The sequence below is a fragment of the Rattus rattus genome, chromosome 1, assembly GCF_011064425.1.
Source record: "Rattus rattus isolate New Zealand chromosome 1, Rrattus_CSIRO_v1, whole genome shotgun sequence".
Classification (NCBI taxonomy): Eukaryota; Metazoa; Chordata; class Mammalia; order Rodentia; family Muridae; genus Rattus; species Rattus rattus.
The window spans coordinates 255,225,174-255,248,797 of NC_046154.1; the positions used below are offsets into that span (position 1 = coordinate 255,225,174).

General features: G+C 50.4%; 2 protein-coding genes across 6 annotated transcripts in view; one reads left to right on the forward strand and one right to left on the reverse strand.

The window, feature by feature from the left end:
- Positions 1–1,476: 1,476 nt before the first annotated feature.
- On the forward strand, positions 1,477–17,978 carry Trmu (tRNA 5-methylaminomethyl-2-thiouridylate methyltransferase). 5 transcript variants are annotated; one of them, XM_032919161.1, is made up of 11 exons: positions 1,477–1,627; positions 4,799–4,964; positions 6,852–6,958; positions 10,460–10,582; positions 13,059–13,231; positions 14,336–14,389; positions 14,463–14,529; positions 15,479–15,579; positions 16,895–17,039; positions 17,396–17,478; positions 17,582–17,978. In XM_032919161.1, the coding sequence occupies exons 1-11, from the start codon at positions 1,546–1,548 to the stop codon at positions 17,732–17,734; spliced, it is 1,254 nt and encodes a 417-aa protein (XP_032775052.1). In that variant the 5' UTR covers positions 1,477–1,545; the 3' UTR covers positions 17,735–17,978. The 5 variants fall into 5 exon arrangements, 4 of the variants coding, with proteins under 4 accessions (XP_032775052.1, XP_032775070.1, XP_032775064.1 ...); XR_004389765.1 differs by having other exon boundaries at positions 1,500–1,627; positions 16,895–17,047; XM_032919179.1 differs by lacking the exon at positions 17,396–17,478 and having other exon boundaries at positions 1,500–1,627.
- Positions 17,979–21,023: 3,045 nt separating this feature from the next.
- The window catches only part of Celsr1 (cadherin EGF LAG seven-pass G-type receptor 1), an 86,233-nt gene continuing 83,632 nt past the window's right edge, over positions 21,024–23,624 (reverse strand). Inside the window, exons 30-35 of the mRNA XM_032890853.1 lie at positions 23,230–23,324; positions 22,851–22,954; positions 22,514–22,663; positions 21,841–22,071; positions 21,334–21,595; positions 21,024–21,147 (exon numbers count right to left, since the gene is read on the reverse strand). Of these exons, the coding sequence (XP_032746744.1) occupies positions 21,123–21,147; positions 21,334–21,595; positions 21,841–22,071; positions 22,514–22,663; positions 22,851–22,954; positions 23,230–23,324 (867 nt within the window). The 3' untranslated portion in view covers positions 21,024–21,122. The remainder of the gene's footprint in view (positions 21,148–21,333; positions 21,596–21,840; positions 22,072–22,513; positions 22,664–22,850; positions 22,955–23,229; positions 23,325–23,624) is intronic.

A 23,624-nucleotide genomic window follows, 5' to 3' on the forward strand; every position in this document is an offset into this window, starting at 1 on the left:
TTGCTGGGATTTGAACTCAGGACCTCTGGAAAAACAGTCAGTGCTTTTTTTTTTTTTTTTTAATTGATTCATTTATTATATATAAGTACACTGTAGCTGTCTTCAGACACACCAGAAGAGGGCATCAGATCTCTTTACAGATGGTTGTGAGCCACCATGTGGTTGCTGGGATTTGAACTCAGGTCCTCTGGAAGAGCAGTCGGGGCTCTTAACCACTGAGCCATCTCTCCAGCCCAAGTTTGTTTTCTTTTACAACCCAAGATCACCTGCACTGGAGTGGCTCTCAGATCAATCAACAAATTTCACAGACTTGCCTATCAGCCAATCTAATGGAAGCATTATCTTAATTGATGTCCCTCGACCCTTCCAAGAGAACCCTAGCTTGTATCAAGTTGGCAAAAGTTCTAAAATAGATTTGTCAGGTCTCTGCTACTTTGTGGTTGACCCTATCATAGGCTCTGGTAGGAAAAGTGAGATTTACTATATTAAATGTCCTCACCAAAGAAGGGCAGTTCTGGTCCTCAAGGCTGCTTCAAAGTTAGAACACTCCACAGACACGACCCTCTGCCCTCTTGCCTGCCAACCTGCCCAGGTCTCCTACTTGGCTTTCTTTGTTCAAACCCTCCTCCCCACTTCAGTCTTTTGGGCCCAGGATATGTATCTAGCTTCTTCCAGCAGCCACCCAACATCTGTCATGTGCCAGGCTCCCCACAATGAATTCAGGAAGAGCCACAGCTCCAGCCTGAGGTCCCAAAAGCATTCACTCATTAGAGCTGACCCTGCCAAATGCAATGTGTCAAGGAATGTTCTCCAAGAATGGTCCACAAAACACACACTCTTAGGTCGTGGTATATCTATGGCCACAGGCGCCAGGATGAATAGGTGTGACTCCAAACGCTTCAAAACTTTCTCTGGCTAATTTTTCCCAGCTCACTGTCTGGGCCTGGTAACCAAGCTCCCATCCCTAGTCCCAATTGGCTAATCGAGCCGCTAGGGAAAGCCTTATTGAGCATCAGTCCATTCTGCTTTGTCCTCCACTGGGCTCTGCACCCACCAGGCCCTCAGCAGCCTCAGACATTTTCACCAGGAACACCCGCTGGGGACATCTAGTCTGTCTAGAATTCAGTGAGAACGTGTTGACAGCCCTGTCTCTTTAGCGGGTAAACATGAGGAGCCAGCTGCAGACATAGCATCTCGTCTTTGTGTGCCCAGGAACGCCTTTGAGACCTCAAGCCCGAGCTGGGGCAGTTTCTGGTGCAGCTGACCCAGGAGCACCAGCTGAGCAAAGAAGAAAAGTTGCAAGAGCAGCCGGTGATAGCTGGGAAGCCCAATCCACCCAATTCATCACTGACCTATCTGGGACGCGCCGCCACCTAGTGTTTCTCTGTCAATCTGCGGCGCGGAACCCGAAAGTCGGCGGAACACTGGGTGAGCGGAGCACGTTTCCGACCAGGTGAAGAGTGAGGACGCTCCCCGGAGGCTGGAACTTCCGGCGTATCGTGCACGCAGCCAGAAAGCTGCTAGGAGGAGTTGCGGTGTGTGCAGATGTCGGCGTTGCGGCACGTCGTGTGTGCCCTGTCTGGCGGCGTGGACAGCGCGGTGGCCGCGCTGCTGTTGCGGCGGAGAGGTGAGGCCAGGGTTCCTCACTGGGGACAGGAGCTTGGCTCCTCCAGGTCCGAGGCCTGGCCTCTGCAGACTCCGCGGGCCTCCAGTCAAGGACCGCCAGCTACTGCTGACAAAAATCACTCCTGTGTTCTCCTTTGTTGGATGACAAACTTCGCTCTGAACAGCTACCAGTTCTTCCTGAATTCTAGACGTAGCCCCATGGGTCCTTAGGTTCGGATCTCATTCCAGCTACCCGTCTAAATCCCTCCTGCTGTGTGGCCCCTACCTTATTTCAACCTCTTTCCGCATTCACCTGGCAGTTTTTAATGGAGCCTCAGCCGTGAATTACCTTCCCCGAGACTCGTGCTGTGCAGAGGCGCGGGCAAGAAACCTGGACTTCGGGGCTGGGGATTTAGCTCAGTGGTAGAGCGCTTACCTAGGAAGCGCAAGGCCCTGGGTTCGGTCCCCAGCTCCGAAAAAAAGAACCAAAAAAAAAAAAAAGAAACCTGGACTTTGGCAAGTTAACTAAGCACCCCTTAGAAAAGTGGGATGACCCGTAATTTAGGGTGACTGGAAAGATTAAATGACATAGTATGTATTGAAAGGGTTAGCCATGAAATATGAGATACGTCGGAAAGCTGGAGGGATTCTTTTATAATCACAGCTGCTATGACAGTAAAAGAGCCACAGAATACACGTGTGTACTATGTTGAGAAAGGAAGAAGGAAGTGCAGGATTTCTCTACAAAGAACTGGCTGCAGTAACACAGGCAGAAGTCAGAGGAGGGAGTGCTGGCCAGAATGGGATGTAATGGGGTTAATCCCTAGTTATCGAAGCTGACACAATATTAGAGAATTTGGGGTAATGTGGAGCAGACAGTGTGAGACTTTCTGAAAGTTTCCAATGAGGAGTCTTAACTAGATGCTCTGGGAAATGGAATAGGTTGACCCTGTTCTTCCAGATTTATCATTTTATTACTTAGGGAAGATAAACTGCCGGCTAGTTTTTATGTCACTTAAAAACTATGTGGCAGGTATTAGGGTCCTCTGGGAAAAGGGAGCCTCAACTGAGAAAGTGTCATCGCACTGGCCTGTAGGCTAGTCAGTGGGGGCGTTCTCTTATAATTGATGTAGGAAGCCTCATCCCATTGTGGATAATGTTATCCCTGGGCTGGTGGTCCTAGGTTGTATAAGAAAACAGGCTGAGCAAGCCAAGGGAACAAACCAATAAGCAGTGTTCTTTTTATGACCTATGATTCAATTATTCCTGCCTCCAGGTTCCTGACCTGAGTTTCTGGCTGGCTTCCCCTAGTGATAGACTGTGATCTTCAGGGCCAAATAAACCCTTTCCTCTCCAAGTTGTTCTTGGTCATGGTGTTGATCATAACAATAGAAACCTAGCCAAAACATAGGCTCTCTCCCCTCAGGCTGCTACATCTTACCTTTACCCTTCCTTGGATTTCTTTCATGAAAGGAACTAATGGACATATCAGTATCAGAGGGGGTAAAAAATCCTCTCATTTTGGCATTGAGGGCTCTTAGAGGCGATGCCCCATCCTGCAATCTGTAGAAAGCTGACCAGTCCTTGAGTGCCTGTCCCCCTACAAGTGGGTCTTGTCTCTTTGTGAGACAGCTGATCAGGCAGTTGTGGCATGGAATAGTGGGGTTCTAAAGCTCTGTGTAGAGTTTGTTTGTGCTGCAAGCTTATGGATTTTGGGCTCTCCTTTTGTCCCGGGCATCATACTAGCTCTCGGGATACAGGATTACATCATGCTATCTCTGCGTTAGTAAGTTAAGTGTAAGACTAGGTCAAGAGCTGAGCCCGGGCATGGTTAATCTGCAGTAGAGCAGTCCAGTGCCTCCAGACACAAAAAAGGATCTCATCCCATACCAGGCTGTGTGTAACATTAATTAGAATGTGTCAGCAAAATCCCTGGAGTTTTCGGAAGAAGGGGAGTAATCTTGAGCCTTTTAATACAATGCCCTGTCTTTCCTTACATTCAATTTATTAAAGAGAGACAGGGTTTTGATGCAGGGGGAACACCTGTGAGTTTTCTGAGACACTGGAGGGCCAGTGCTGGCCTGTGTGGTATTTGGTTGGGTATTTGTCACAGTAGAAAAGATAGATCATGAACTATGAGGATGATAGAGCCCTGTGGAATAGCCAACACTTTCATATAAAGGTTTGGTGTTGAGAATTGAACCCAGGCTTCACCTAAGCTAAGGATGGGCTTTCCCCAGAGGTACACCCTCTGGGCGATAAAATCCCAATAATTTAACTGTCTTTATATTTGATGGCTTAGAATGTAAAACTTTGTCTTAGTAACTGGATAACTTATTTTAAAGTGAGTTTACTTTAAAAATAACTGAATGATGATTATCTTAAAAATATTTTAAATTCTATATGTATGGATGTTTGGCAACATGTACTTCTGTAACACCATGTGGTGTTAAGGCCGGCCAGAGAAGGCATTAGATCTCCTGGAATTGGAGATAAAGGTGGCTGTAACCTGCCCATGTCAGTGCTGGGAATTGAACTTGGGTCTGCTGGAGTATCAGCAAGTGCTCTTAACCCCAGAGCTATCTCTCCAGCCCTGGTTTAAAAAAAAAGGGGGGTTGGGGATTTAGCTCAGTGGGTTCAGTCAAAACAAAAAATAGAAAAAAGAAAAAAAAAAAAAAAAACAGAACAGAAAAAGCAAAATAAGCCAATCTTGATATGTAGTTTGGGATTAATTTCTTAAGCATCTTCCTGCCCTAGCCTTCCAAATACTGGAACCATAGGTGTGTGTGTCACCACATCTGGCTGGATGATGGCTGGTATTTGCATTGGGATCTGAGTTTCTTCTCACCATTCAGTCGTTCAGCACATACCTGATACACCCCTGCTGTGTGTTACACACTGTATTGATACATATGTAGAGACACAACATGGGAGAAAGCTCCTTTTACTTACTTGGGGGACAAGTCCAGTGCACAGTGTACTACAAGGTGGGGCCTTACCAGAACCAGTGCAGTGAGGGATAAAGGGAAGAAGCGCCCACAAGTATTTCACTAAAATGTACCAGGCCCTAGGCCACAAGACAGGCTTGGACTGCCGTTCAAAGCATACAGAGACACTGGGGTTGGGTGTACGGTGTGTCAGAACTGCCTGGAACACACAAGTCCCTGCTTTTTACCCTAACTTCTCTCTTCAGGTTACCAGGTGACAGGGGTATTTATGAAGAACTGGGACTCGCTGGATGAGCGGGGCGTTTGTGCTGCTGACAAGGACTGTGAAGATGCGTATAAAGTGTGTCAGATCTTAGACATCCCTTTCCACCAGGTGTCCTATGTGAAGGAGTATTGGAATGATGTATTCAGGTGAGTGCAGGACGCTGCATGAGCAGAATTTATTGTGCTGTGAAGCTTTTCCGAGGGAGGTTGGTTGTAAACAGTCAGTGCTTCTCCATAGAGGTGGCCAAGACTGCTGAAGTTGGGGCACCAGGGACCTGGCTCACAGTACCCTCACACTCTTTCTTGGGATATTTCCCACCTGCTGGAGGTTTCACTAATGCTTTTCTGAACCATGGCTGGAGGAGTTGAAGGCTGAGACCCGCCCAGAGGTGCTGGGAGATAAGTGTCAGTCAGTCCCTATATACCATGTGTACGTGGTTATAAGAATGTTCTAGGGGTTGGGGATTTAGTTCCGTGGTAGAGCGCTTGCCTAGCAAGTGCAAGGCCCTGGGTTGGTTTTTTGTCCTCAGCTCAAAAAAAAAAAAAAAAAAAAAGAATGTTCTAATGAGGATTTTTGTGGTTTTTTTGTTTTTTATCAACTTGACAAAAGCCAGGATGATGTGAGGAGAGGGAGTTTCAACTGAGAAAATAACAGGCAAGTCTGTGGACTGTTTTCTTGATTAACAATAGCTGTGGGAGGACACAGCCCAGCGAAGGGCAGGCGGTCCCAGTCTGTATAAGAAAGCAGGCTGAGCAAACCATGGGATGCAAGCCAGGAAGCAGCATCCTCCATGGCCTCTGCATCAGCTCCCGCCCTGCTCGAGTTCCTGTCCTGACTTCCCATAGACATAGACTGTGGCCAGGACATGTGAGCCAAATGAACCCTGCCTTCCCCAGTTGCTTTTGGCCATGGTCTTTATCACAGCAACAGAAAGCAAGGTGAGGCAGGAGGTGGGAAGGGACGAGTTCTGTGAGGCACTGCCCTGGCCTTTTGAAAACAAGAAATAGCCAGGAAAACTTTCATCCGATCAAACACTGTATTACGTTTATCATGTGCAGCATCCAAGAGTGCACCATGGCCCTGCTCTACAGGAGCTGGCTGTCTAGTTGGGTGAAAGGCTCCTCACCAGAGGTGGTGATGGTGGAGGGCATTCCCTGGGTTGAGAAGAGGGAGCATGGTGTGGCATGGGGTGTGGGCTGGCAGCCTCATAGAAGAGGAGGGGCCTGAGCAGCATCAAGTAGGACTTGAATAGTGGCTGTTATGTGATGCAGGAAAGCCGGGGTGAACAGGGAGAGTGCCCCTCCTCCATCTCAGGAACGTGCGACGTTTGCCACTTCTTCCTTCGGAGAAAGACGTCCAGGGCTAGTTTCCGGTGAACCCTGGCAGAGACAACAGGCCACGTCGTTCACCCTTGCCTCAAGAGGCCTCAGACTCAGCGTTGCCACTTAGAAGACCTTGGACAATTTATTTGGTTTTTCTAAGTCTCAGTTTCCTTTAAATTAAGGAAAACGCCAATACCTGCCAGGAACATTATAGAAATGAGTTGAGGTCATATGAGGTTCTAGAACGGTGCCTGCCCGTTTACAAGTGTCTTGGGTATTTTCTGTTGCTATGAGAAAACACTGTGACCAAACAACTAATGGAAAGAGTTTATTCCAGGGGCTACCAGCCCATCATGGCACCAGGAACAGCAGCAGAGAATGAACCGGGAACAGCACGTGGCTTTAAAACCTTAAAATCACTGCCAATGACGCACTTCCTCCACCAGGGCCACGCCTCCTAAGCCTACACAGACAGCACTGTCAATGGGGACCAAGTACTCACACATCTGAGACTATGGGGTATGTCCTTATTCAAATGTGAGTTCTAAGGAGTCACTTGATATAGCAGGAAAATGGTCAGTAGTGAAGCTCTCACGTGGTCTCAAAGTACAGTCTTGGAATAATAAAGAGGAATTCAACATTAAACATGCACCTTAACTCACTTGTGTTTAAGGAATGCATCACTTAGATCTGAGTTTTCTGTTAATCCAGTGACTTTCTGAACGAGTATGAGAAGGGAAGGACCCCGAACCCCGACATCAGCTGCAACAAGCACATCAAGTTCAGCTGCTTTCACCATTATGCTGTGGACAATCTTGGTAAGGGATCGACGGTTCTTCACTTGCTCCTTAAAGTCATAGCTTTTGTCCGTCAGAATGAAAGTGCTCACTGAAGAAGGACACTTCCCAGTTCAGCGTGAACATTAGGAGAGGGTGCCCTCCACCATGGGCAGCATCTGAGAGAAGCTGTGTTTGGCCACTGACCTAAAGGCTAAAAGGCTGCAGTGGCCTAAGCAGAGGACTCTCAGGAAGTGGGATTCAGATCTAAATCAGTCGTGACTCGGGAAGGCTCATCAGTGAGGAGAACGGAAATGGTAGGAGTGGAAACCTGCAGGTCACCTGTGTCCGCTGCCACATGGGAAGTGTGTGTCTGTCAAACAGAAAGTGATGGCACACGCTTGTAATCCTCTTGGTGAGGCTGAGGCAGGACTGTTGTGTGTGTGAGGCCAGCCAAGCTTCCTAGCAAATTCTAAGCCCGGCCCCAGGGAAGGAAGGAAGACAGGTACCTGGGCAGGCCGTCCTGGCCACACCAGGAGAGCACAAGATGGGAGTCAGTGGACTGCTCACGGAGCAGCCGGCCAGGACCCACGAGCTCCTGTGCCATTTCACTGCACTGTGAAGGAGAATACTGCTCAAACTGAGAGGTGGTGCAGTCTCCAGTACAGCTGCAGGAGCCCAAGACGCCTAGCCTTTTTTAAAATTAATTATCTTATTTATTTACATTTCAACTAACACCTAGCTTCTTAAATGCATTTGTGCGAGGTTCAGCCAGGCTATGACGTAATGCCCTAGGTGTAATCTGTGTCACATCCTACCTGGTTCCCTGTTGCAGCATCTCCCTGCATCTCTGAGTCCCTATTTGTTCTGAGTTTGAAGCCTGCAACTAGAACCCACCTGAGGGTCAAACATTTGAAGTCTAGGCTTCTGAGGTAGTATGGTTTCTCTTAGAAAAACCCACACTTCTTGTAGTGTAGCTGACGGTCCTTAAGGAAATGTTCTGTGAGATGATGCAGTGTTGTGTCCTGAAGGCCCTCGTTGAGTGCTTTGCATCAGCACTAATTCAAAGCTCCTGGCTTAGCCGAGCAGTCCAGCTGTGCAGCTCTGAGTCAGCCCCCTGCAGTACTGACACCAGAACTCAGGTGGACAGGAGAGGTGAAGAATATTGAGTGGTCCTTCCGTACGATAAAATAATGCACACTTACTAAAAATGACTGACAGTGAAGAAGGAGGGACAGTGTATCGATGGTTTCACACCAGAATCAAAGGAGTAAGACTGAGGGTGTCTGTCAGGAGCCATCTAGGATAGGCTAAGCCCAGCAGGTGGCCCTCCTGGAGATGTGCCACTGTTTTTTCCATGGTTGCTCTATGAGGCAAGGTCCCAAAGAGGCTTCATCTCAGAATTGCTTCTCGCAGCTGATATGCCTTTGCTGTCATTATTTAATTAATGTAATGATGTCTGGCCATTAGCCTGCCCCATTGAGCAGATTTCCTGCAGATGAACATGAAGATGAACTTTTATGAATTAATGCTGTTTAGATGAATTAATGATTGTATAGAATTCCTGATTTGATTCAAATCTTAGGAAGAAAGTTTTAAGAGTTGGTTCTAATAGTTTTGCTAGAAAGATGTAGTAAAATCAAATTAGAATCAAGGGTAGAATGGGTCTGCTCATAATAGTAAGTAAAGGCTGCATGGTAAATTACACTAAGAAGAGATATAGGCATGGGACAAATTTGTGTTCGAGGAAAAGCATTCAGGTCCAAGGATGAAGCCACAGGTGTGGACTACAAGACAAGGCCACATGAATCTGTTGCTTTGGACTTACAGTAAGCATGTAATGAGAATGGAACGCGGCTGTGGAGTTAACATCACCATCCTCTGTAACTCTCATTTTGTGTAACGTGTTATCTATGAGGTAATTTTCCAAAGAAGTTTTTTCTGAATGGTTTAAAAAGGCCAGAGAAAAGAAAGATGACATGATATGGCAGCTTGGGGACCTCTGCCCCATCCATCCATCCATCCATCCATCCAAATGATGTCTGTTTGTCTATATGTAGGTAAATGTGTATGTATGCACGTGTGCATGAATGCTTGTGAAGTTAACTGAGACAGAGGTTGGGCCTGGCCACAGCGGGTGCATGAATCTATATGTGTCTATGCAAATTTGCCTGTGTAAAGAATCTTAATTCTTTTCCTTTTCTTCCTCTCTGGTTCACAAAGAGTTAACCAGTTTCTCTGGAGACCCCACTCCTAACCCCAGTAAGAAAAAGGTGATAATTGCTGTGAAGCCATTGGCTTCTGGTCCCAGTATAACTGAGAATCAAAGAGAGTAAATATTTTTAATACTAAGCAACCTTTACAGTGGCAAAACCAAGTTTTACCCCCACCACACTCTGCCCAGTCGGCTACCTTCCAGTGGGTCACACTGTCCTCTGTGTACCTCTGTGGTTATCTGTAAGCGCCATTCCCATGGGGGCTGCAGCATCAGAATTCACCCCATGTCCTCCTGCTGTTGAATATTTTGGTTTTTAGTGTTTCCTTAGTTGTAAAAACTGATACCTTTTTTGTACTTGAATCTTTATGTGCCTAAGACAAGACTGAGCGGACTGAGTCTGACTTTGCGAAGGCTCTTTAAAGATGTGAGGTTCTATTAGCTCACATTAGGAGTTGAAGGGAGCCTGCCTGCCCAGTGAGCTGTCTCTCTGGCCTCTGTCCAAGGCAGCTAGTCTGCTGTGTAGGTTTCAGTGAGGCTTGTTATGCGGGCTTCTTTATCTAGGCTGGTATCCTAGTTCACTTTCTATTGCTGTGATAAAAAAACATGACCAGAAGCTACTTACGGAAGGTTTATTGGCTCACATCCCAATCACAGTCCATTACTAGGGGAAGCCAAGGAACGTTGCTTACTGGCTACTCCCCATGGCTTGTTCAGCCTGCTTTCTTATATGACACAGGACTATCGTCACAGGGATAGTGCTGCCCATATCCGTCATTTATCACGAAAATGTCCCACAAGCTGGGGAGAGTGGCACATGCCATTAGTCCTAGCATTTGGGAGACAGTTCAGGACCAGCCTGGTCTATATAGTAAGTTTCAGGGCAGCACTATGTAGAGAGACCCTGACTCAAAAAGAAAGAAAGGAAGAGAGAGAGGGAGGAAGGCAGGGAGGGAGGAAGGGAAAGGAAAGGAAAGGAAAGGAAAGAAAAGGCCACACATACTTTCCTAAGCCAGTCTGATGGAGATTTTTAAAAATTCATTTAATTTTTTTTAAGTGCATTGGTGTGAGGGTATCAGATCCTTTGGAACTGGAGTTACAGATGGCTATGAGCTGCCATGTGGGTGCTGGCTGGGAATTGAACCCAGGTCCTTTGGAAGAGCAAACAGTTCTCTACCACTAATCCATCTTTCTAGCCCCAAGACATTCTTAATTAAGAATTCTCTTTCCAAGTGACTCCAGTTTGTATCAAGTTTTCAAAAACTCTCTGGTACCACTGCCAGTAAGTGCCCCTCACACTGGACCCTTGTGTTTTGAAAACCCTCCAGGAGCAGATGCTGTTGCCACTGGCCACTATGCAAGGACGTCTCTGGAGGATGAGGAAGTCTTTGAGCAAAAGCACACTAAGAGACCAGATGGACTGTTCAGGAATCGATTTGAAGTCAGAAATCGTAAGTTCGCATGTGTGGTCAGAGCTGTAACTTCTGTGAGCACAGGACACTTAGAAGGATGGCAGGAGCCAAGTCAGAGCATCCAGCCTCCACCCAGCCCCAGGTCTCCCAGTGAGCTGGTTTGTTTAGTTCACATTTGCAATGGCACAAGCAGAGCAGGGTTGCTTCCCCAAGGTCTTGTGGTTGAGCATTGAGATGTCCTGGTTGGGAGCCAGGGTGAGCACTGAGGAAGATGAACCAGAAACTTACCATCTAGGTTATTGCATGTTCATAACCTGAACTTCCAAAATATTTGGGAAAATCTTTGACAGTAATGATGGTTTTAACAGGGTCCCAAGCAGATGGAGAGCCATTTCCTGTCTTGAATAGGGACATCTGCTCGTGCCGAGGACAGGCTCCCTTTTGTCTGTCCCCTACTTGTTCTGGTTCTCCCCAAAGAGTCAAGCACTGTGTTGACTGACTTCCTGTGGTGGTTTAATAGTGTCTTGGTTTTCAGTGTGTGTTTTAGGCTACGAAACGAAAGCTATTTTTGTGGATCTTGTCTAAGTCCTAGGGGATCATACAAGTGGATCATGCAAGTGGAGCAGAACAGATCTTGGGTTTGGGGGAGGCTGCAGTTGGGGACCTGAGAAACCAGCTGCTTTTCATGTGAACATGGTGCAGTGTCCTGGAAACAAATGGTCTCTGGACCAGATGTGGCTCCTCCCACTCTTTCCCTCTATGACACTTTTACTAGTGTTACCAGCTTCTTGTTCTAAAGTCACTCAGAAGGTAGATGTGGGACACATACCTGTAATGTCCCCTTAGGAGGCTCAAAACTGTCACAAGGATCCAGGACAAAGTAACTCAGAACCAAGAAAAAATGCACACCAACACTATTTGAGAGCATTTTGCTTTGAAACAGATTGAATTGTAGCCTTATTCCAGCATTGTTCTTGACAGACAAAGTAGCAGGGCAGAAATGGGAGGCAGCTCAGTGCTCAGCACAGCCTTCCAGCACCAGTGTGATCACAGCCAGACCTCAGTTGTCACTGTAATGGTGGGGGATATTCTCCATTACAAGGAGATGTGAAAGCCACGGACAGACTCTCAGATGATGTCATCTGACTTCCTCATGTGTGTACTGACACGGACAGACTCTCAGATGATGTCATCTGACTTCCGCATGTGTGTACTGACCCGGACAGACTCTCAGATGATGTCATCTGACTTCCACATGTGTGTACTGACACGGACAGACTCTCAGATGATGTCATCTGACTTCCACATGTGTGTACTGACACGGACAGACTCTCAGATGATGTCATCTGACTTCCACATGTGTGTACTGACACGGACAGACTCTCAGATGATGTCATCTGACTTCCGCATGTGTGTACTCACACGGACAGACTCTCAGATGATGTCATCTGACTTCCGCATGTGTGTACTCACACGGACAGACTCTCAGATGATGTCATCTGACTTCCGCATGTGTGTACTCACACGGACAGACTCTCAGATGATGTCATCTGACTTCCACATGTGTGTACTGACAGACACGGACAGACTCTCAGATGCACGCACACACACAAAATTGAGCTGGCGTATGTGGAGTGTTCTCGATTTCACTATATGAGGAACAGGGGGAGAAGCAGATCTGCCCATCAGCCCCACCAGCTCACAGACATGAGTGGAACTGACTGACTGACTGGGAAATTTACTTGGCCGCCTTCTCAGGCTCAAAAGTCACCAGGGCCACTGCCACTTACGCCTGTGTGTATGCACTAAGAATTCTTGGGCTGGAGAGATGGCTCAGAGGTTAAGAGCACTGTCTGCACTTCCAGAGGTCCTGAGTTCAATCCCAGCAACACATGGTGGCTCACAACCATCTGTAATGAGATCTGGTGCCCTCTTCTGGTCTGCAAGCATACATGCAGGTGGAACACTGTATACATAATAAATAAATCTTTAAAAAAAATTCTTTACAGTTATGTGGAGAACGTTAGAGACTAAAGCAAGGATGCTAACACCGGTCTGGACGTGTAGTAAAGCTGTTTGCACAAAGGAGGCGCGTTCTACAGAGCCTGTCTCCACTGAGGCTGGGCTGAAGGCCAGAGCCTGGTGTGTTTTCTTTGCACACTTCATACTTGCAGTTGTTAGGCAAACACACTGCTGACGCCAGTTCAGCACCATTCTGGATGAACGGCCTTGTCCAGTCCCAGCTGTGCTAGAGTTACTGTTTTTTCATATTTTCTCATACAGTGTTCACTGTTTGAAAGTCTTTGTGTAAAATGGACATTCCTTATATTGTTCCCAGCAAACGAGCAGGGCCAGAGTTTCCCGTGCACTCGGCATGCTGGTAGTTTTCTCCCACAGTGTTCGAGGCGGGTTTGCTTTTAGCAAGGCTTGGGGTAACGGCTCACACAGAAGGGCATTAAAGCAAAGAGCCATTATCTGTGTTCCAGCAATGACTTTTGTTCTTTACTTTTGGCAGCCGTAAAACTTCTCCAAGCAGCTGACAGCTTTAAAGACCAGACCTTCTTTCTCAGCCAGGTTTCCCAGGATGCCCTGAGAAGAACCATCTTCCCCCTGGGGGAATTAACAAAAGATTTTGTAAAGAAAATAGCTGCGGAGAATAGACTCCATCATGTGCTTCAGAAGAAAGAGGTAGGAGTGAGCAGCTCGCCATTGATTCGGGAATGTTTCCATTCATGTTGTCATGGTACAGGCAGGGCTGGGCTCTGTGGACCCTATGCCAGGACCCCATTGGGCCAAGCCATAGAGCACAGTCGCAGGTGAGGAGCACCAGAGACCTCCCTTCTCCTTCCTGCTCCCTCTTGTGCCCGCTGTGGCTGACTGCTTTCCCAGCAGACATAGTAGCTGGCTTAGCCAGTGGTGAGTGTAGGCAGGGAACAGCCATGCTAGTCCAGCCATGAGGCAGGAGTCTGCAGCAGCTGGACACAGTGCTGCCCATCTAAGGGAACAGGAACAGACAGTTCGTCCCTGCCTTCTCAGAGCTCCTCTAAGGGACCGTCACACACCTGCATCTTGGAAACCATGCTGACCCCTGTGGAGGGAGAGCTGGGAGCCTGTGAGAAGCCCCAGTAGGAAAGGTTTGATTAGAGGTTAGCTCGGCTGTAGTCACTACTTACGCCAGGTCTGGGAACACGCATGACTGTGCCTTTTATTAGCAAGTCCACACTGCCAAAAAGAATGTTGCCTGCCTGTTTTATGGCTTCTCCGTTACTCAGGTGACAGGACTTCTCCCTGGTAGGGACTGAGGGAGTCCCTGCAGTGTGCGGAGATCCCGGTCCATGGCCTTTGTGAGAGAGACATAAACACTGAGGACAAGCGCAGAGCTGCCTGTCCACAACAGTCCTGGACACTCAGCTTCTTGTCTGGGCTGTGCAGGGCTTAGCCAGCTTCAGCCTGACTTCCCTGCTGCCCTGAGTTGGCCTGGCCCTGCTTCCTGCTTCCATGGTGGCCCCTGGCTCTCCAGCACCGAGCAGTCTAGATTGTTCTCCTGGAATTGCTCATGGGTTTTCCAACAGTCTAGGTGAAAATGATGCAGTGTGTTTACATCTACTTTGAAGTCAAACTTGGAAAGATAAGACATTCTCTAGGCCCTCAAGTTCTGTTCGTGTCTTCTGGGCTCTGGTGCCTCCTGCCACATAGCCTGCTCTACCCACCCTCCTAGCCCAGCCTAGCCCTCTGTTCCTGGTTTGCCTCCTGGCTTCTGCTCACATCAGGTTGGCCTTCTTCTCGTTCCAGAGCATGGGCATCTGCTTCATTGGTAAGAGAAACCTGGAGCATTTCCTTCTTCAGGTGAGTGTGTCTGACGTGAGTGGCTGTCTGCTCTGGGCCTGGGTCTCCAGTAGTGATGAAACCTGTCTTCCAGTATTTGCAGCCTCGGCCTGGGAAGTTTATTTCTATTGAGGATAACACAGTTCTGGGAACACACAAAGGTGAGTCTGGCCAGCTAACTCCTGACCATTCCATGAAGGGCTCGTAGAGGACTTGAGGGGAGAGCTGGGGTGGGTCATGTTGCATGAGCAGTCACTCTGACAGGAATCTCGTGTGTGTTGTGATGCTGTATCTTGTGAACATTGGCATTAATCCCTAGGTTTAGAGCTAGAGTGAGTGTGTGTGTCTGTGTTGCATTACTAAAAGTAAGGTGTTGACGCTGTGGGAGACTGCAGCAGGTGCCCCTGGAGAAAGAATGTAGCTGACTTCACAGCCAGGTGACCGAGGGACATGTGGGTGCCATTCACAGACCCACAGAGCAAGACACCATGACACACTGTGCAGAGTGAGGGCACAGTGGGAACAGAGGCAGCATGCTTCCTGAGACTTGATGTCGTCTGACCGTGGGACTAACTGGAAGGACAGGGCACACTTCTTCTTTCTTTGCCATGTATGACCCCTGTGGAGGGAGCAGGGCGAGACCCAGCTGATCTGGGTATTATGTTGGAGAAGAGGACCTTGCTGGAGACAGTGCTGTTCCTAGCATCCAGCAGTTAGGAGACTCGTGGATCCACCGATTGCCTCTGCAGGGCACATGCATTCCTGTGGGGGTAGAGCTAGTGAGCAGGCGGCCTGCCCGTGCATGAGGTGGGTGTGTGGTACGGATACAAGGAATGTGCCCAGTGAGCACAAGACCTACTTTGAGAACTGTAGCCCCATGAGGGTCAGAGCTACCAGAGGAAAGCGCTGGCATTTGTGCCAGGTAGTACCATCCTTGTCACTGTTCTGTCCCTTGACTCCTGACCCCGAGGCCGGCTGTACACAGGTGGATGGTTAAGGCTAAGAGCCCTTCAAGCTGAGAGAATCACAGTTTGAAGTCAGCACGCCCCAGCAGTCCATAACCTCCCATCTGTGAGGCTGAGCTGTGACCTCTGGGATGCTATTTCATAGGTTGGTTCCTATACACGTTGGGCCAGAGAGCTAAGATCAGCGGCTTGAGCGAGCCCTGGTACGTGGTGGAGAAGGATGGCACCAAGGGTGACGTGCTTGTGGTGAGTGAGGCTGGCCTTCGCTGTCTAGTGTTCCAATAAAGTGGGCAGTACTGGCATTGCCAAGGGCCTGGAGCAGCAGACCTGCCTCCATAGCTTCCTGGGACGGGTGTAAGGTAACAGGCTTTCACCCAAAGGACTCACTAGGCTCCTGTTGCAGCTGACAGTGCACTGGTCACTGCACCCATTCCTAGGGAAGCTGTCCTGTTCTACAGAGGAGGAAGAGACTCAGGGTGGGTAATTTCTCGTGAAGGGGAAGTAGTCTTCGTGCCCAGACAGCTCTCCCACCCACCCCTCCAGGGAAGGGTCCTAGAAGCCGTTGTGGGCTGAGCTTGGTAGGCTAGGACCAGACTGTGCCCTGGGCTACATGGGACCCTGAGCCATTCTGGTGCGTCCTAGGTTCCAGAGCAGAAATTCCGCAAGAGGGCTTTGGAGATGTCGACAGTAGCAAGAGATTTTGGGTTATGAATTTGGTGGAAACAGAAGAGTAGGTGCAGCTGGCATCCTGCCTGTGCATACACAGCATGCCCTAACCCTGACAGTCATGGGATCCAGCTCCCAGGAGTGCAAGGGTAAGAACCCTGCTCAGGGCAGGCTGAGCTGCCAGTGAGTGCAGTCAGACACTGGAGGGTCCACAGGCACAGGCCAGACTTCAGCAGACGTCTTCCCAGAAGAGCACGAGAAATGTCTACTCAGGGTTGAATTGAGTGACGTTAAGCATAAGCTCTGAGAGATACCTGCTGAGAAAAGCCAGAAGGGTTACTGGATCAAGGGCCCACGTGTCTCGGGGTCCTGTGCTTCTGGGTCTGCCCCAGGGGAGACTTGGCTGCCATAGGCAACACCAGGGTTCATTGGTGCAGAGACTACTGGTAAACCGGTTGTGCATGTGATACCTGCCCAGGTAGGGCCAGCCTTGCACTTCTGGAAGCATGCAGGTAGGTGGGGCCAGCACCCTTCAGCCCCTGCTTTCCTCAGCCAGTTGTTGCTGGTAGAATTCGTGGCCCTTCCAAGAGGCCATTTGTATGTTTGACCTACATCTCTAGGAACACAAAACAGTCTTCAAAGCACAGCGGGGTTGGCCAGAGGTGGGGGAATCTCACCTTTGCCCCTTGCTACTGCCTCATGGCTGCCCCTTCTCTCTCTTCTCATCTGAAAACCAGGGTGAACAAAGCCTTAAGCTAATGAAATGGATTTCTATAATGGGCGGACACAGGAGTGGGGCTGGCTTATAGTTCGTTATGGATGTGCTGTTAGGATTGTTCTTATTGATACCTGCTGAGGGCTTCTTTCCTCAAAGATGTCTGACTGCGCTCTGCAGGCTCCCCGGGTAGACCACCCAGCTCTGTACAGGGACCTGCTGAGGACCAACCGAGTGCACTGGATAGCTGAGGAACCACCTGCGGCCTTGGTCAGAGACAAGATGATGGAGTGCCACTTCCGATTCCGCCACCAGATGGCACTAGGTGACTGGGTAGGAGGGAGCCCTTGTTGCTAAGCTCCCTAGGGTCAGATTAAGCTAAACTGGAGAGACTGTGTATACTTGGCTAGGACCAGTATTTCCTTGAGCACATTGGAAAGTCCCTGTCATTAATATTGTAACTTCAGAATTGCTGAGAAATTGGGTCCCAGTGTGAGGGTTGGGTTACAGTATATTCTGTTCTGAGGCAGCGTGCCCATAGCCAGGTCAGCTTCAAGCTGTTTGGGCACTGTCCTATCCTTCAGCAGGCAGGATGTTGGTGACCTTGACCACAGGCTGCTCCTTCTCCCAGGGAGGGGCTGTGGTTGGCAGGCCCACGCCCATCTCATGATTCTCCCACAGTGCCCTGTGTGCTGACGCTCAACCAGGATGGCACTGTGTGGGTGACGGCTGTGAAGGCTGTGAGGGGCCTTGCCCTGGGACAGGTGAGTGGTCATTGAGGGGGGATACCCAGTGGGAGGTGGGGGGTGAGGTGTTCTCATTGGCCAAGTGCTTTCAGCTGTGCCACACACCCCTCCCCCCCTCCAGTTTGCAGTGTTCTACAAGGGCGAGGAATGCCTCGGCAGTGGGAAAATCCTGCGGTTAGGGCCATCTGCCTACACACTCCAGAAGGGCAAGAACAGAACCAGAGTGGCTCCTGAGGTCTCCAGTGACAGCCCAGGCCTGCACCCCACATCCTGACAACGACAGAATCTGCAGCAGGATGGTCAGTGATGGGCTTCGGTGTGGCCAGAACCAGTGGGCAGGCTGGCTGCAGTCAGGGCAGCCTAAGGAGGGAGTGTCTGCGCTGCTACTCCAGGAAACCGGAAGTACGAGCTGGCCACCGGGTCTGCCTCAAGGGCCCTGATGGAGCTGCTCTTCCACAGTGTCCAGAGAAGGCCAGCACAGGAAGAACAGCAGCAAATAAAACTCTGTCAAAGTCTGACCACTGTGTCTGGGGCTTGTTGGAGGCCAGAGTAGACTGCTGTGGCTGTCTTCCTCACGCTGAGCCTCCAACCATGTGGCACAGCAGGCATGGGAGTGCTGCAGCCCTCTTTCCCCTCCTGGCGCCTGAGCTCTCTGATCTGCTCTTGGCCTTTCCTTGTCTGGAATTCTGACCTGTGAGTTAACCCTTCTCTGGCAGTGCCCATGTCAGGTGGAAGCCAGTGTTTTCCTGTCAACTTGACACTGGCTTGAAGTGAACACGTGTGAGGAAAAAACACCAGATGACCTTTTCCTGGAGGTATGCATGAGTTACAGGCCTGGGCTGGCTCTTTTGTGTAGCAAAACCAGGTGGAAACCCAAAGGAAAGGGGGCCAAAAGAAAGGGGCGCCCATTACTTCTCTGCTCCCATTTTTCCCAAGGGCAGCACCACTGGGCAGATATGAGACAATGCAGAGGGACAAAAGATCTTGAAAACCCACCCACCCTTCTGGACAGAAATCAAGATAAAGGAACCTAAGGGGTGAGGGCTGGATAGTGCACTGTCAGGAAGGAGTGATGGCCTCGCCAGGGCGCTTACTTAAGATTAGGGTTTTACCCAGGTCGGGCTCAAAAGAGCTCAAGGTGCCACTGGAGTTTTCAAAGCCAAGAAAAACGAGGATAGACAGAGCTCTGAGGTCATAGATGCATGCAGCACCAGGGTGTGGAGAACCAGTCCACCGTGCCGAGAGGATGATGGCGAATGTAGAAAGGGTGCGGTGCAGTGCAGAGCCAGAGTGTAACGGAAGGTCACTCAAATGTAAGAAGCTCCCCAGGTGTCACAGAGTGTGATGAGTGCTCAGATCTGCAGAGGCAGCACTCAGGCACCAGTGGGACAGCAGGAAAGGCAGATGAGGAAACAAAACCAGAGGGCTAGTGAAGGAGGTTTGGAAGTGGCTACCAGTGCTTGCCGCAGCTCAGACTTGGCACCCACGTAAGCTGCTGTGTGACCTGCACAGGGCTGTAGCCCCCTCTCCTGAAGGAGCAGAGACAGATTAGTGAGGCTTCCAGTTTACCTGGAAAACAAGCAAACAAATCCTGAGCCCAGCTTCAGAGAGAGACCCTGACGGTCCTGAGGGCACTGGTCACTTTTCTCTATCCGAGCACTGTTTATTTTTTCAGTGTGCCCTTGGCTGGAGAGATGACAGCCCAGTGGTTAAAAGCACCCATGGAAACAGAATAAATCTTTTTAAATTCTCAGATTTGATAAAAAGATAGAAGCTGAAGAACTAGAAACCTTGGGCAAGTCCACCCATGTCACGGCAGGCCTGCATATAAATAGAAAGTTATGACAGCCCTCCATGGGCCTGCCACCTGCATCCCAGGAGAGGCCTGAGGCCGTCTTCAGTCCCTCCCATGCTGCCTTAGAGAGCAGGACAGTGGGAACAGTAGACACCCAGCACAGCAGGGCACAAATCCAAACTCTTAATTTATTATAGACGCACCTCACCTGTGTTGCCATCCAGTGCTGACCAGTAATAAATACACCTGCTAAAGTCTCCAGTGTTGACGCTATAAAGTCTTAGGCCATGAAAACAGTTGATAACAGTTGTGATCAAATTAAAAACTTCACCGAGGTGGCATGGGTTGCAGCATTGTGAGTGATCAGAGTGCTCCGGCTCCTGGAGACTGAAGCTCCCCTGTGCTAGACCAGTCTTTGTGTCCTTGCCATCTGCAGGCTACCTGGGGTGAGTGACCTCAGACCATGTCATGTAGGCTTTCCTCTCACCAGTCAGTCATTAGCAGTCCCGTGCACTCAGGAGAACACGGCTTAGGTTCTGATCCAGAGCGGCTGTACACCTCATGTACTTGGGCACCTGATTCAAACAGCAATCCACGGGGAAGTAAACGTCTGAGTAACTCCAGGCTCCCTTGGGCTTGGCTGCACCATGGCTCACAGTGGGCTGGTCACAGCAGTCCTTGGTGTGAGATTCCAAGAAGAATTTGGTAACCATTGAAAACGGGCACTCTGGCTTTCTTTGCACAATTGGCCATTTGAAGCAAAGTGATTTTGGGGGTGGAGCCCCCTGCCTGCCTAGAGAGCCCTGAAGTCTGAAAAGGTAGAACGTTGGAAGGAAGGAACGTGATAACCTGTTAGACCTCAGGGCTCCCCCGGGATCAGGAACATGAGCACTCTGAGAGCCTATGGGAACAGGAGCAGTGACCGTTCTGCACACTGGGCTGACTGGGAAGGGCTCCCGAGCAGCCTCACGGTATCAGGAGTGGATTGGGCACAAGGGGCAGGGGTGGCAGAGTAGTCAGGATTTCACATCTGCTATGGCGCCCACTCCTCACAGGCCAGCCCTGTCCTGGATCCATGGAGCTGAGCACACACAGCACATGTGCTGTGTGCTCCAAAGGCCAGCGGAACATGCATACTCCCTGGCGGGAAGCAGCTGCACACGCTATGTCAACGTCACAGCCTCCCCACCTGGGCCCTGGGACCAGCTGTGTTGACTCACTCCAGATTCAAGTACAAGTGTGCAAGCTTCCTTGGGCAATATACTGAGAAGCCATTTCATGGCTCTCCAGTGTCTGCAAAGTCAGAACAGTGTAAAATATACACAGATTCCCATCTTCTCCAAGTCCAGGGAAAGATTTATATGTATTTACATTATTTAAGACACAGGGTGCCTTTGCAGAGGCAATGCTAGGCTGGTGACTATGGGCTTGCACTGCAAGGAGAGGCCTCTGGGGACAGCTGGGCCTTGATGTGAGTCCCCTCTGAACCGTGGCAAGTCAAGGGGCCCAGTATAGTGAGATTCACCAAGTCCGGCTCTGGCTCAATGGCTGCAGTGTAGGGTTTCTTGCACAGCATGGTTTGGATTCTGTCTTCAGTCTAAGGACGTAGCTGTGCCAGCCTGAATGAAGTCCACATCTTTCTCAAGGGACGTGCCCGTGGCTTTGGCACTTTGTCACAGTCTGGGCCCTGAGCTCCTATGAGGCCGAGGGCTTCCCGTCTGGACGGTCTGCGAAAAGCCAGCTGCTATTGCAGGAGCCCTCATGCGAGGGGGCTGCTTGCCCCATAGGCAGCAGTCCCAGGCTTCAAGGTCTGAGGGCTTGACTGGCAGTCTGTGAGGTTGACTGTGCCGTGTGGTTTCCTGATGGTTCAAATTGAAGTTTCATTACTGCCTCTGTGTGTGGGAAGAATTGCCAGGCGTGTGGAAGGGTCAGTGACGGCAACTGCATGATTCCAAAGTCATTCAGGGGCAGAGACTCCCAGTCAGGTGTGAGGGGAAGCCTGGGGGCTCTCGGGACCCTAGATGGGGAAAGCTGGTGGCTCCCTCCCTCCCAGAGCCCTGGAAGCCAAGGCTACTTACTCTGAGTCAGATCCATCAGCCTGGGCACTCCCTGTGCGTACATTCATGGCCACACCGTTGAGATGCTCACGGCCTGGCTCCCTCCTTGGAGTCTTGATGGTAATGACACAGTCGGTGGCATGAACACCATCACCAGAGCCAAGGGAGGATGTGCGGGAGGACGTAGGGCTCTGCTCACAGTCAGCCAGCTTCTCTCGCAGCCGGCACTTCAGTGGCTGCTCTGGTAATGGTGGTGGGTAGGTGACTTTGTTTTTCAGGATGCCTTGGAGAAGGGAGATGACCACCAAGTCAGTCCAGGCAGACTCAGGTACAGTGACTCAATTGGGGACGAATGGCATTGAGCAAGTGAATCAACCTGGCCTGGTTCTCACCAACTTGCCCAGGCCTCATCCACACCCTCCACAGAAATCCCCCTCAACCTGCTGAAAAGGACTCCTGCCCCTGTCCTGTGTGCTGGGTGAGGGATGACTCCAGGGACAGACAGACAGCAGGGCTCTCCTGAGGTACCTTTCCGCTGCTCCTGGGGCTGGCTGCTAAGCACGGCCACTGGCTTAGCCAGGACCCCACTTTCCAGGTCAGAGGCCCGGTCGCCATAGTGATTGCCCTGCGCCTGCCGGTGTAACTCCACGCTGACCTTGGTCTCCACCTTCAGGTGGGGCTCTGTGTCCAACTCCTCACTGTCACTCCCAGCCAGACTCTCATCGGGCCAGCCAGCTGGGACATGGTTGGCTAGAGCATCTGCTGTGATAAGAATTGACATTCTGTGACTTACAGCCATGCCCCCCGTAATACCCCAGGCCCAGTAGACCCCAAGAGTGGCCCTGACCTCATCTCTAACTTGCAGGACTGGCAAGGCCATACTCCAAAGATGGAGACACTGAGGCCACACCTCGATGTTGTGGACCCTGGGATGATGTGTGCCCAACCCTGAGAGCCATTTGCTGACTGCTCTGTACTGCTTTGTCCAGCCCTCCACAATGATTGTCTGTGGAACACCCTAATTTTCTGCCACTGCCCAGCATGGTGTGGGCCAATTCCTGGGATTTGTGTTCCTATCTGAGCTGTCCTGTGTGGCTATTACTCTGCTGGGCAGATCCTCGGGGACACAGCCAGAGTTGAGGTGTGACCATAGCCCACTGTTCACAGTCACCCTGACTATCTGCATGTCTCCACTGCTTACCTTTTGGGGTGCTGTGGGCAGGGCCACCGGCTGGATTCCACTTGTCTTCAGCTTCTCCTCCATCGTCCTCACTGTCTGACGTGTGTGAAGAAGCGTAGGAACTACTGTGCTCATCCAGGGACAGCTCACTATCAGAGTCAGAGTCAGGGCCTGCAGGGGCAGGGTAGAGTCGGGAGCTCAGGCCCTGACTCCAACTCTGAGAATGAGGCCACCAGTGCTTTTCCAGGGTATGCACAGTCCAGTATCTCAGAGGAGGGAGGGTCAAGAAAGAGGTCAAGAATGGGGAAGAGGGCAAAAAAAGGGACAGGGGCTCTGGTGCCTGCAGGGGGAACCATACCATGAGCTTTCTTGGAGTTCCTAGGGATGAAGGACGAATCTGGTTCTCCATGGTTACCACGTGCTGGTCCAGAGGACACACTGAGTTTCTGGACCCCTTCATCCCTAAGTAGGGTAGAGGAGGAGTAAGCCCAGCACTGTCTGAGTGACAGTGATGAGCTGTCCATGTCACAGAGCCATGTGCTTCCATGTCCATCTAGTATGGAAAGCCACATGAGATTGGTTAATTCTCTAAGCCCACCCCTTTTGTGCTCTATCAACAGCAGTAACTGATAAAACACCCTCCCCCAGGAGATGGGGCAGACTGGGCATCTGGAGCAACAGGGTTCAAGACAGGGCGCTGTTTATCCCTGAGAAAATAGCGAGTGCGGAGGCCTGACCTGGTGGTGCTGTCCAGAGAGGCCGTGGACTCGCCCAGGCCGGTGCGGAGCATGTCTGGTCCTTCGCTGTAGGTGTTGTTGCAGTTGAGGGAGCGCTAGTGGAGGAGGGAAGGAGGCTTTGGTGAGCAGAAGCCATGGAGGTCTGCATCGTCCCCGAGCAGCCCTCATGACGGCACAGGGGAGGGGTGGACAGGGGTGCAAACTGGAGCGTTGTGGCAAAGGGGAGGACATTCCCTGGCCCACACAGAGTGGGAACACCTCACTCCCTGTGGACACTGCTTCTGGTTGTCACACATCTCTGCCTGGCCCCACCAAAGCCCTTGCAGGTGGGGCTACAGTTGGACAGAGACACTTCCAGGGTGATTTTGCCCTGTGGTGTGTGGTGTGTGGTATGT

Coding starts and splice junctions, on each gene's coding strand:
- Trmu (XM_032919161.1), top strand. CDS start 1,546: ATGTCGGCGTTGCGGCACGTCGTGTGTGCCCTGTCTGGCGGCGTGGAC. Junction 6,959..10,459: donor TTATGCTGTGGACAATCTTG/GTAAGGGATCGA, acceptor AAAACCCTCCAG/GAGCAGATGCTGTTGCCACT. Junction 14,530..15,478: donor AGTTCTGGGAACACACAAAG/GTGAGTCTGGCC, acceptor GCTATTTCATAG/GTTGGTTCCTATACACGTTG.